Source organism: Pseudochaenichthys georgianus, chromosome 3 (genome assembly GCF_902827115.2).
Source record: "Pseudochaenichthys georgianus chromosome 3, fPseGeo1.2, whole genome shotgun sequence".
In the NCBI taxonomy this organism is placed as follows: Eukaryota; Metazoa; Chordata; class Actinopteri; order Perciformes; family Channichthyidae; genus Pseudochaenichthys; species Pseudochaenichthys georgianus.
The window spans coordinates 2628295-2641581 of NC_047505.1; the positions used below are offsets into that span (position 1 = coordinate 2628295).

Genomic DNA, 13287 nt, shown 5'->3' on the forward strand with positions numbered 1-13287 from the left:
ATAGCAATGAATATCTGAAGTGCTTTGACAAAAAATCCATACAAAAATGTCCTCTGTGGAAGCCGTGGTGCTGTAAAAAGCACGACCAATCATCTGAGCCGGCCCGGCTAAAATGACTGGATGGCCTACCTGCCTGTGCACAAACTTATCTCGTGCCCTCATAAAGTGGCGAAGTCCCTCCCCTTCCGGTGGACCTCCATGGGACCTTATTTAGAAAAAATTATGTATTGAAGTCAATGGAGAGAGAAAGATTATCTTTCGATCCCGTTTGAATTGTGCCACAAATTACACATATGATGTTTGTCAATTTAAAAGATAATTTTGCAAGTAAAAAAAAAACAAATGTGTCGTAAAACTGTGAAGTAACACATTTGTTTGTGTGAAACGCTGAATGAACTACATCTCCGGTCTAGCAGAACAACACACGTCACCAAGATGGCCGTCACTACTGTCTTGTCAACAAAAGGATTGACTACCCTTACTATCAACACAATGAAACACGTCCAGAAGAATGCCATGCAAAGCTGCCTGCCTGCCTTCCTTTGATTCTCTCTGAACTGCCTGGTCTTTTTAATGTTTAATGTCAACCATTTGTGCAGATAGCGTGAAGTAGAAAAGATCGCAGATGCTAATGTAGCATTAGCATTTCTCCCCCGGGCTTAAATGGTGTATTATGGAATGATCACATCACGGTGTGACAGTACTCTACAACAGAGATGGGGTCGTTACTAAAAAAAAGTAATATATTACATATTACTTTAAAAGAAAAAAAGTAATATATTACACGACTTCGTTACTCTCTACATAAAGTAACTCATTACTTTACTCGTTACTTTACTCGCAGGGCCGGCCCGCCCCTCCAGGCAGATCACGCAGACTGCTAAAGTTTAAATGTACGCATTCAAACACTTGTTCTGTTCCCAGCTGTATTCACCTTGCAGCTGCAGCTCTGTGGCTCTGATCCTGGATCAAGTGTTTAAGTCATGGATGTTTAAAGTTTAACTTCTTCATGTGTCTAATATTAAAGTTCACTTTTCATTCAGGAAGTATGACGCTGTGCTGTCAGTGCGCTTCTCCATGTTTGTGATTGGTCGAATGCTCCAGATACCACCCCTCTCATGTGAACGCGCACCAAACTAGATAGGACACGGCTGGCTTGAGCGATCCACTTGATAACCCGCGTCGTAGGACCGCTTAGCGAGAGCGCGTATGTTTTGGATTAGGCCAACCGGCTAACTCGAACATATCCAGGTTAGGTTGAACCAGCTTCGTAGTACAGACCTCTGGTTTCTCCAAAATTACCTACCCCACCTTTAACCTTAACCTTATGTTTAAAGTTGTGGATAATGTTGTAAGAAGAAGGAATAACTCTTGCTTATTTGCTACATTAATTGACTGTGATGTACAAAGAATTGGTAATACATATTGAAACCTGTGCTTATATAAGGTGTCTGTATTCTGCGGACTAAACCTTACGCAGCGTCCACACGGCGGCGTGCCTTGAAGCTTGCCGGTGGGCTTGTCTGAAACTCGACCAACAACCAATCACATGAATCTCCCGCCCCGGACACACAAGCACGCGGTTTGATTGGCTAGAGCTTTTACTGGCATATGATTCGATTGAATCATTTTATAAGTCAATGCACTTTGGTTAATATGGAGTTATTTATTTAACCATTTGTTATCAGTATTTTTATTTGACCTCTTCTAAAGCCTTTCTGAAATCCTGCTACGGACGTGTGTTAGCCGTGAGAGGAGTGTGTTGCATAGAGTCCTCCAGCAGATGGCAGCAGGAAACTACCCTCTGCCTCGCATGTGAAGTCGGGGAAAAGACAGATGGTATGATTTATGCTGCGCAGATGTAGAGATGTGTCATGTTAGACGTGTGTATGGAAAGAACAACATGCTATAAAAGGTCTATGTCACATGTTCCCATACTTGTTGGTTCAGGAGCAACAAACCACATGTGGATGCATTGCACACAGGCAGGATCACAGTCCAAACAACATGCTGTTCGAGCTGTGGGGGGCAGCAGAGGCGAGTTCACTGTGGGACAGTGGGTGCTCACTGGCTCCTGCAGATGTTCGTGGACGGCCTCTCCAGTGTCATGCACGCTTCTCAACATCAGGAAACCATTAGCCCAAAGCGATTAGCGGCCGGCTCGCTCTTTTGTTCACACCTCTTCGCCGCTCGACAGGAGGTGGCCGGAGGTTCTGTCATCCTGTTCCATCAGACTTTTAGTTATATATTAACATTATACATGAATACATTATTTGAGTCACTGATGTTTGTCATGTCCTTGAAGTCCTGTTCAATTCAGAAGTGTTGTAAAATGATTTCTCTCACACTGTGACTGCTGTTCATTGGTGCACAAAGCCCTGATAAATGTGGCTTATATGGCTGCCAGTGGTTCACTGTCAACTCCCATGATCCTAAATAGCCGCAGTCATAACAATGCCTGCGACCAGCCACAGCACTTCACAGCCATGAAGCCCCCCTGGCACGCTCAATTTATCCTACGTTTCGCACTTTCACACAGTTCACAGAGACCGTCGTGTGCCATTAGTGTTGCTTTGTGAAGAGGCCTTCTGACACGATGCACCTTCCCGCCCGTCATGTGGACCTGAAGGGAGAGCACAGAGATGTGGGCAATTTGGTTTGCGGCCGAGACCCGGCGCTTTGAATAAACGATCTAAATGCTCGCTAGAGATTGTTTTGCCACTGCTGCCCCTCAGCGATGACACGAGGGGGGGGGGGGGGGGGGGACTGGCCCCTGGTGGCCCTGTGATGGCCAGCCAGGACGAATATGAGGAAATGAGGCAGACATCCAGTAAATAATAGTTGCCATTGTGCCCCTCAGCAAGCGGCGGGACCGGGGGGGGGGGGGGTGCGGCTGGAAGGAGGGGAGGGGTGCTCTGCATGATATACCAGGGCCTGACATGGCACCCAGACCCAGAGCTGTCACCCCTGCGGAAACATCACCCTCGCCTCCACAATTTGTGCACTTAACACTTCAGTTGGCACATGACAGGTGCTTATTTCCCCGCGCTGGCTCTCCCCTCGCAGTGATGCCTCTGAGCCCAGGGCACACCCGGCATCTGGTGTGGATGTCTGTCCGCGATGCTGCTCGCTGGAAGAGTGTGTGACTGCACCAGTGATACTCCACACTGCTCATGTGCAGCCTGCTGAGCACGGCTGCACAGCGCTGCAATGTGTCTGAGCTTAGGGTCCTGGTTCAGGCCGGACTGGGGCATTTCTTCAGGCTGACCATTTTGATCATTTGAACAGGCTCATAGGAATGGGAATCATTTTGCAGGTACTGGCTCATAAAGGAGGAACATGTCAATGTTGACCTCATGAAAAGTCAAAGAGTTCACCAAAGTCATCAAAGTACTTCTTCTTTCAGATACCACAATCTTAGACGTTTTTCACTGGGTCAAAATCTTAAACTGAAAATGTATTTCCAAAAACTGCTTTGGACCAAAGAGGTAGACTGGCTGAAGAGCGGTTCTCTTAAGGACTTAAGTGAGGGTTAGGGTGAGTGTTCTGTTTCCCAAGTGTTAATACTGGTCTGCTTACAAAAACAACTAACGTTTTTATTGTTTTATCATTTCTTTATGTCTTGTAATTGCATTGTTGAGGAACATGTGACCCGGGCTTTTCATTCCTTACTTACTGTAGTTGTGTATATATTATAACATTAACCCTTTTCAATATTTGAATCTCTAAATATAATGCTATTGGAGAAAAGAACCCACTGTGTTAGCTGCAGTATGTATATGGTTTATATTTGTGAACACAACTCAGGTTCTTCTTTCCACACTGAACCTTCCACCCGAGCGGCTGCTCCTGGTTTTTTCTGACTAGTTAAGTGAGGCATAATAATCATGGGACTTAATCATAGAGCTAAGAATGGAAGCAGCAGGGTATGCACACACCTCCCCAGCAGCTATCAAAGTAAACCCACATGTTGAAAATGTGCAGGATTTCCAAGATAATACAAAACTATATCTGCGTGCTATTGATCGGAGTCCACAGGCTTCCCATCAGGCCTGCATCACAGCTTCATTTGTATTGATCAGGTTCCTCTACGACAGAGGCTCCATCCACACAGCAGGCCCTCAGATCCCTGACCTGCCAACTTCAGGAAGCCTGACTTTTGATAAGGTGAAGTTGTATTAAATTGTGATATTGTAACGCTAGTGGAGTTGCTGTTGCTGAAGGATCTGAGAACACCCCTTCTTGAAGTGGCTGTAAGCTGTTCGGCCTTGAAAGAACCCGCTCTCCCCAGTGTTATAAATAATTGAATGTCCTGTTCAGACTGTCTCTTACCTTGGCGCCCTAAATGACTTTCCTGGATATTGTAATCACACTTGTCATGCTTAAGTCCTTTGCTTCTTGTAGTCAAAGTCACGGTTTCATCCTCCGCTCCCAAATCCCACGGCTGCGGTTGACAATTCCAAAACAGAAGCGGGACTCCTCTTTTTGTCCTTGTCAATCACCAGCATTCTGACGCCTCTCCTGCAGGCCACAGGCGAGACTTCGGGGAGCGATTGTCAGGTGGCATTACTGTCCCACTAACGCTAAGAAAAGTCAGTTTTTTTTACGTTACAAAAAAATTGTTGATATTTTATTTAACACAGAGATCAGGTGCAATTTCTAGAAGGATCTTGAGTTCTAAAATGCACGGCTGCAGCCAAGACTCCTGGGGGATGGTGAGGTGACACACACACACACACACACACACACACACACACACACACACACACACACACACACACACACACACACACACACACACACACACACACACACACACACACACACACACACACACACACACACACACACACACACACACACACACACACACACACACACACACACACACACACACACACACACACACCATGTATACATCACTTCAGGGGACATTACATTGACCCTTAACCTTAACCTTACCCTTAACCTAACCCTAACCAAGTCTTCACCCTAAAATTAATGATCCCTCTTGTGGGGACCTCCAATTTGTCCCCATAAGGGAGGCGAGTCCCCACACGTGACTATGTAAACAGATGTAGGTCCCCACAAGTATAGTAATGCTAGTCCACACACACACACACACACACACACACACACACACACACACACACACACACACACACACACACACACACACACACACACACACACACACACACACACACACACACACACACACACACACACACACACACACACACACACACACACACACACACACACACACACACACACACACACACAGGGTGGGGGTCCTGACAGGTGGGGGGGGGCCAGGTGGTCCTAGTCCCAAACCCCCCCACCACATCAGCCCACCGCTGGCCTGATTGGCATTAATTGGCATTTGGTGGGGGTGGGGGTTAAAAGGGAACAGAGGGTGGGGGGGTTGGGGGATGAAGACAGACAGATGAGCTGTGGTGGTTGGTCCTGTCAGTCCTAACAACGTAAACTGTTAGCCACTGTGGGCTGCAATGCTCAAGTTCAACATGATTACATACAACAACAAAGAAGTAAAGTCACTTTGTGTCAGATTGATCCTATGGTTACCTGATACGGATTTGTGTGTATAGGTATTATGAGCATTTCATACTCAGCTACTTCTGTCCTCACAGAAATGAACCAGTTGTTCATAATGTTTAATATTCCCACAGTTGATGGGGAGTCCAATTATACACACTCTCATTTCTTTGAATCCACCATTGCTCACCAAAGTGACCAAGAGGCCCCTGATATGCGTATGATCGAAGTATGAAACTGCCACGCATCAGTTCCCCAGTACAGATGTGATTAACGACGTTACGCAACACATGGACGGCTATAACTGTAATTATATATATTTAATGCAAGTATTCAATGAGCTCAATATCTTGGTCTAATCACAGGAGCTACTGGACCAGGAATCAATACAGAGACACAACATCCCAAGTCTATGAGGCAGACGTACTTGCCTCTTAAACTCCCCACAGCTTTTAAGGCAGCTGCTCGCAGGCCTGGTCTCAAGATAAACATAACCCTCATGACTCCCAGTAATTGTTTGTTGAACAGTTCAGACAAACGGCTGAATGAACGGAGGCTCTTAATCGTGTCTCCTTGTCACTCCAGTGACAGTTACTTTTCAGGGACTAAAAAACATGTTTTTTCGCTCTCTTTCTCCTGAAAACCCTTTTATCCTCATGTTTTCACCCATCTCTTTTCGCCCTGAACCTGGGTGACTCGCTCTTTTCTTCCCTCTGGGCTAAATTGATGGCGGTGCAGGAGTTAATTGTTCAGGCATGTGTTTGGCTTCATGAAGGAGAGTGGATGTGGATCAGGGTGGGGTCAGGGTTCACGATGACATCGTTTTTTCTGGGCACTGGAAATGGAGAAGAGGCCATGGGAGAGTGCTGAACATGGGGGTGAACAGGAGTTCCACCAAAGCACTTAAACCTGTCTCCATACAGCAGCGAACAAAAGAGAAGACTCACCGCACATCAGAGACCATCCAATCCAATGCCTTGTCCAATGATCGGCACTGCTTCATAGAAACTCTGTAAGACATGACACTTTTTAAAATGTTGGACACACAAAGAGCCTCGATTGGTCTGCATGAAAGAACTGTGACATACAGTAAATAACCACACAACACTTGGCTTTCAAAAATGAACTCTAAGAAAACTTTCATGATAACTCAACAAGAACAACTCAAAGAATTCAATTACTGCCATTGCTTTTTGGACAGACTTTATTCTGAAAGGTTACGGTCAAGTTCAAATCAAATACGGCTTGAATAAAAGTGTAGAAAACATCAACTGAATACCAAGGAATCTAAAAGTGATACCTCTTGTTCTTAAGAATAAAGTGATTGGACCTGAACATGCAGCGCGTGGTGAGAACCATCAACGAACCATCAACGAATCATCAACGAACCATCAACGAATCCTCAACGAACCATCAACGAACCATCAACGAACCATCAACGAACCATCAACGAATCATCAACGAATCATCAACGAACCATCAACGAACCATCAACGAATCATCAACGAAATCATCAACGAATCATCAACGAACCATCAACGAACCATCAACGAATCATCAACGAATCATCAACGAACCATCAACGAATCATCAACGAAATCATCAACGAATCATCAACGAATCATCAACGAATCATCAACGAATCATCAACGAAATCATCAACGAATCATCAACGAACCATCAACGAATCATCAACGAAATCATCAACGAATCATCAACGAATCATCAACGAATCATCAACGAATCATCAACGAAATCATCAATGAACCATCAACGAACCATCAACGAATCATCAACGAAATCATCAACGAATCATCAACGAACCATCAACGAATCATCAACGAAATCATCAACGAATCATCAACGAATCATCAACGAAATCATCAACGAATCATCAACGAACCATCAACGAATCATCAACGAATCATCAACGAATCATCAACGAAATCATCAACGAACCATCAACGAATCATCAACGAATCATCAACGAACCATCAACGAAATCATCAACGAACCATCAACGAATCATCAACGAATCATCAACGAACCATCAACGAATCATCAACGAAATCATCAACGAATCATCAACGAACCATCAACGAATCATCAACGAAATCATCAACGAATCATCAACGAATCATCAACGAAATCATCAACGAATCATCAACGAACCATCAACGAATCATCAACGAATCATCAACGAAATCATCAACGAACCATCAACGAATCATCAACGAACCATCAACGAATCATCAACGAAATCATCAACGAATCATCAACGAACCATCAACGAATCATCAACGAAATCATCAACGAATCATCAACGAATCATCAACGAAATCATCAACGAATCATCAACGAACCATCAACGAATCATCAACGAATCATCAACGAAATCATCAACGAACCATCAACGAACCATCAACGAATCATCAACGAACCATCAACGAACCATCAACGAATCATCAATGAAACGTGAAATGCTCCTTTATTACCATAAACTCCCCCAACGTAGTTTGAGAAGCAAACAAACAGGCTTACAAAAAGGTGTACGCCTACTGATAACAACAAACGTCACAATTAAGAAGAAAAACATTGTTTTCCTTTTTAAGAAATGACGATGTGAATGTGCTGCTGTTGGACCCTCACGCAGGAAAAGAAATGGCTGCATCCGTATGAAGTTCATGAAGCCATAAGGATTCCAGAAACATGTTGCTCTCGGTTTATTTGAATTTACGGCAGCATTTTAGGAAGTTGTATTTTTGTTGTTGTGAGTACTGAGTCTGACTAATGTGTTGATGGTCTCAAAAGACCCTGTGAGGAGGATAGGATTCATGAGAATTGACGAAGAGATGCTGGGTGTAATATTCATTACTACGTTTTCAGTAGTTTATAATCACCTGAATATCTACAAAGGGAGCGGGTCCTCTTTCAAGGGGTCCACAAAGTGTTAGTAGACGTTCATCTTATTTCACAGAATGCCTGTACTGCGTGTGTGTGTGTGTGTGTGTGTGTGTGTGTGTGTGTGTGTGTGTGTGTGTGTGTGTGTATGTGTGTGCGTGTGTGTGTGCGTGTGTGTGTGTGTGTGTGTGTGTGTGTGTGTGTGTGTGTGTGTGAGTGTGTGTGTGTGTGTGTGTGTCTGTGTGTGTGTGTGTGTGTGTGTGTGTGTGTGTGTGTGTGTGTGTGTGTGTGTGTGTGTGTGTGTGTGTGTGTGTGTGTGTGTGTGTGTGTGTGTGTGTGTGAGTGTGTGTGTGTGTGTGATGGCTTCAACCTGGGTGGACAATCGGGTGAGCGGGCAGGATGAAAGAAGGACACAGCTATGTGGTTACCGCTGGGGGGGGCAGTGCCCAGCCCTCCTCACCCCCCAGCCCCCAGCCCGTGGCAGGAGGGGCACATCCACCAGCAGTACAGCATCTCAGGAATTACTTCAACCAGCTTAAGCCGTTCTAATGACACCAAATGCAGCCGGCCAATGATCCGGGTGGTTCTGTTTGGGTCCTTTAGCTGAGCTCACCATCAGCGTGGGCTGAGCAGAGTCAGCAAATGGCGGGTATTTAACAAGGCTTGTGTAAGTGGTTGTGGCAGATCCTGCCAGCAAACAGCAGGTCCACAGCCCCTTTCACTGAGCCCAGCAGAGGGGCTGCATTGATGTGGATGAGGGAATTATCTCTCCTCTGGTGACTCGGACTGGAGGACACTGGAAATTCAATTAAACCAATCTATGTTTTCAATATCCACAGCCTGTGCCCTGACTGTAAGGACTGGGACGGGGTTCAAGGTGCTGCCTCAGTATCAGTAATAAGCTTTTATCTGTGTAGCACTTTTCATACACGGGATGTAGCTCAGTGCTTTGACAAGTGGCACACAAAACAAGACACGCAGAACATATGGAAACATTTCATTCAAGACGAACAAAAACATGTTATCGCGTGATTCCACTGAATACAAGAAGGTAACCACAGGATGTGAACAAAGCTGACATTTGTAATGCAAAAAAAAATACAACAAAAGTGAACCAAAAGATAAACCACTCAGTGAAAGAAAGACAGGGAATTAATATATACATAGAAAATCTAAAGTAAAAAAAGTAAAAAATAAAGAGTAATAGGAGGGGTTTCAAAATGTCCTCTTATATTTCACGTTAGAGAAAGTGAATGTTTAGCGTGAGTTAATGCACCATCTTGATGTCAGATGTAGAGCTGAAATAGAACATGTGATCTTGTTGCGCTCTTCAAGCAGTGGACCTGCAGGCCGCGGGGGGTCTCACCGTTGTTGGGGGAGGTTTGTGAATCATTAAGAATGGAGTGCAGCGCTGATGCTGAGATGACCACGAGACCATCAGGTGGAGCTCTGTGCAGCGGGGTGGAACAGAGGGTCCTGGCTGTCTGAGACCCCCGTGGTCCCACATTCAGAGGGGGCAGCAGCACACAGGATTATCGATACAGTGTGATAAAGTCATGATTTATTTGAACATTGTGATGCAGATCACTTAAAGTGGTGATAAACGAGTTTGAGTTTTATTTAAATTTAGAGACAGGATAAATTACCTTCAGACCAGAGGGAAATGGTTTGCTCCAAATCCCTTCTTGAAGATTGTTCCCTTTCACTTTCACTTTCTTTATTTTAATTCAGTGCTTGACAATAATTTTCTCTAGCATAGTGCTTTATGTAGTATTAACATAACAATATATTGTTATAACTACATGACATGCAATTTCAACTTCAATTCCCACTATTGTCCCTCTGCTGCTCAGCAAGGACCCCCTGTCAGCACAGAGAGGGGATTCTGCCCCTTTGTCAGATATCCACTTCATTTAGACAAGAATCAGAAGGCTTGGCTAACCTTCAAAGTACACTTTACAATTAACCCGCTGTAAAAAGTGGTCACTTTGCCATATGGATGGACTCTTTTCACAAAAAGATGAGCATTGTGTTAACTTGGAAACATGTTAACCTGTTCTTCAGGGGTTTTCAATGTTTATTCACAATTTATCCCAGTTTAAAAACATACAATTATATGTCTGTTTTCAGATATGATTCAGTGATGATCGAAAACTAGAAATTGTGTCACACATTGTGGCAATGAATGTTAGTTAAAGTGGACCTATTGTGCTATATTGGAAAACATATACCTGTACAGGGCCATACCTGTACAAAACATGTCTGTGATGTTTTTTGCTTAAAATCCCAAACAGTTCAGTAGCCATGCCTCATACTGCTCAAACCCCTCTTTTGAAGCCCTGGTAGAGAAACGCGGATTGTGGGTCCTTAGCTTTAAAAAAAAAAGGAGGCGGAGCTAATGCCTGATCAGAATTCTACCGGAGTTAAAGTTAAATTCTGCCGTGATAAAACGCCATCCTGTTCTAAACCACATCAAGGATTATTTCTGAAACAGTATGGAGCTCAAATGCTTTTTCTCTTGCGGGTTTATCACAAGGTGAGTTCCTTTTTGTATTTCCTGCTTTTTAAACACGTGCTCTCCAGTACAGGTTAGCTCTGAGTGTTAGCGAGGCTTGCTAATGTAAACAAAGACGAGATTACAGTCAAAATGTTTCTGATAGCAACTTTCTGTGGGTCCGCCGCCGATTTGACATCATGTCGCCAGCAAGTCTGTATCCGCTCGTTGAACCCCGAGTTTTTAAAAGATTTGGGTTTTTTCACAAAAATGTGGTTAAGGAATGACTCTTTAAACCTTGAAAGAAGTTGGCATTTGACCACTTATGGTTCCCTCGTCTGCAGGGTAAAGAGGTTTTTTTATGTGTTTTTGATGATATGCCTAAAATAAGGTCTGTGGTTAAAGGTGGGCTAGGTACGTTTGAGAAACCGGCTCGAGATCGCTAGAATTTGAAAATACACAACCGGAGAAAATCTGCCACTTCCTCACAGAGCCCCTCCTCCAACACACACGAACGCGCACATGACCAATGAGGGCACGAGAGAAGTTTGTGCCTATGATTGGTCGTGCTTTTTACAGCGCTACGGCTTCTACAGATGACATTTTGTTATGGTTTTTTTGTCAAAGCACTTAAGATATTCATTGCTATCGGGATGTTAAGAGCATTCCATGGAATATAACAAAAAGTGTATCTCGAGCCGGTTTCTCAAACTTACCTACCCAACGATTTTAACGTAATGTTCTACAACAATAAATACCCCACTGGTAAATGTCTGAAGCTATCAAGTGTCTAAATGAGACTGATAAACTTCATCACGCCCAACATGTTTTCCATATCTTGGTCCGGCAGTGGCTCAGTCTGTAGGGGCTTGGAATGGGAGCCGTAGGGTCGCCGGTTCAAGTCCCTGAACAGACCTAAATATGGAGTGTGGACTGCTACTTGGAGAGGTCCCAGTTAACCTCCTGGGTCTTGGACACGGTCCCTCCTGTGGTTTAGAGTGTAACATTCGCTTTTTACTTCTGGAGACACGCTTGAAAAACATTAAGTGGTGTTAACATGTTTATATGTTATTCTGTTCAACATAATGTGTGAGTATCATCAATCAATGTTTATTTATATAGCCCAATATCACAAATGTTACATTTGTCTCAGTGGTCTTCACAGTTTGTAATCAGAGTATCATGAATGTGTTTCCAGTGGAAATATCCCATAGCTTTAAACTTCCGGGTCGGCCTACTACTATCTGTCCTCCCTGTCCACTCACTGCCTGTTGTTTGAGAACACCAGCGCCACCTGTCCCTTTCATCTCAGGCAGCAGTATCTCAGCCCCATGTCTCGACCTCCACCAGAGGTTTAACAGTTGTCAAAGGCTGCAGATATAATCATGCAAAGCAAACATGCTGACGTCGCTGGTGACGGAACGTAGTACACAAGCAAACACGAGATTATCACCCTAACCATGGAGCAATCTGGTGGTGTAGTAGGGTGTACATTAGATGCTAGAGGAGTAACTGACTACTGTTTCACAGACTCCCTCTTTTTAGTGTACCGTGCATAACCAAGCCTGTGTATTCCGTGTAGGCCAACAACACTTGTTCTGTTAAACTGATCAAAGCAATTTCGAAAAAATCCCCACCCCTGTTCTGCTGTTGTTACCTGAAACTGTTTGGATATTACAGACTTGTGAACTAAGAATAAGACCAGCTATTAAATAAAACTGTTCTGACCTGAGCTGTCATGGTAATGCTGCCCATTATGGACACCATTTTCACCCATTTATAGATGATATTTTTAAAATGTGATAACACCAATGTGCTTTCCATCTCCTAAACCTCCAGGGATTAACACAGTTTAATACTGGCAACTTCTAATTATGGGAAATACGAAAACGTCTTTTAAAACTACAATTCCCAGTAGAGACGCGCCACAGAACATGTTGCGAAACACACATGTGTAGTTCTGGGGGGGAACAAAAGCATCGTACACAATTTAAACCCATCAATGTCGTTTAATTAACAAGGATAATCTGGTGGTTTTGAGTCGATGAGTCGTGCAGATATCACTGTAAAATCAATCGACAGAAAGGAGAATACTTACTTCCGGGTGTACAATCCTCCGTTATCCAATGGGAATGGACGCTCACATTACCTTTAAGGGCAGCCGACATGGACCGATGCGGTGCTTCCCTGAGCGTCAAATACCGCCGCCGATGGGAATACATTGCAATCAGTTGAAAGCTCTTTGCGTCCGTTTATGAAGCCGAAGGAGCCTCGGCGCGTCCCAACTGCACGCCACGGGACCCTGACCAAGCGTCGCTATTGGACGATCAGGG

General features: G+C 44.2%; 1 protein-coding gene across 1 annotated transcript; it reads left to right on the forward strand.

Annotated features, from left to right (window-relative positions):
- The first annotated feature begins 6895 nt into the window (after positions 1 to 6895).
- On the forward strand, positions 6896 to 8038 carry LOC139432938 (GATA zinc finger domain-containing protein 14-like). Its single transcript, XM_071201754.1, has one exon. The coding sequence runs from the start codon at positions 6896 to 6898 to the stop codon at positions 8036 to 8038; it is 1143 nt and encodes a 380-aa protein (XP_071057855.1).
- The last annotated feature ends 5249 nt before the right edge of the window (positions 8039 to 13287 follow it).

Excerpts from the sequence above, each read along its gene's own strand:
- LOC139432938 (XM_071201754.1), top strand. The coding sequence starts at position 6,896 with ATGCAGCGCGTGGTGAGAACCATCAACGAACCATCAACGAATCATCAA.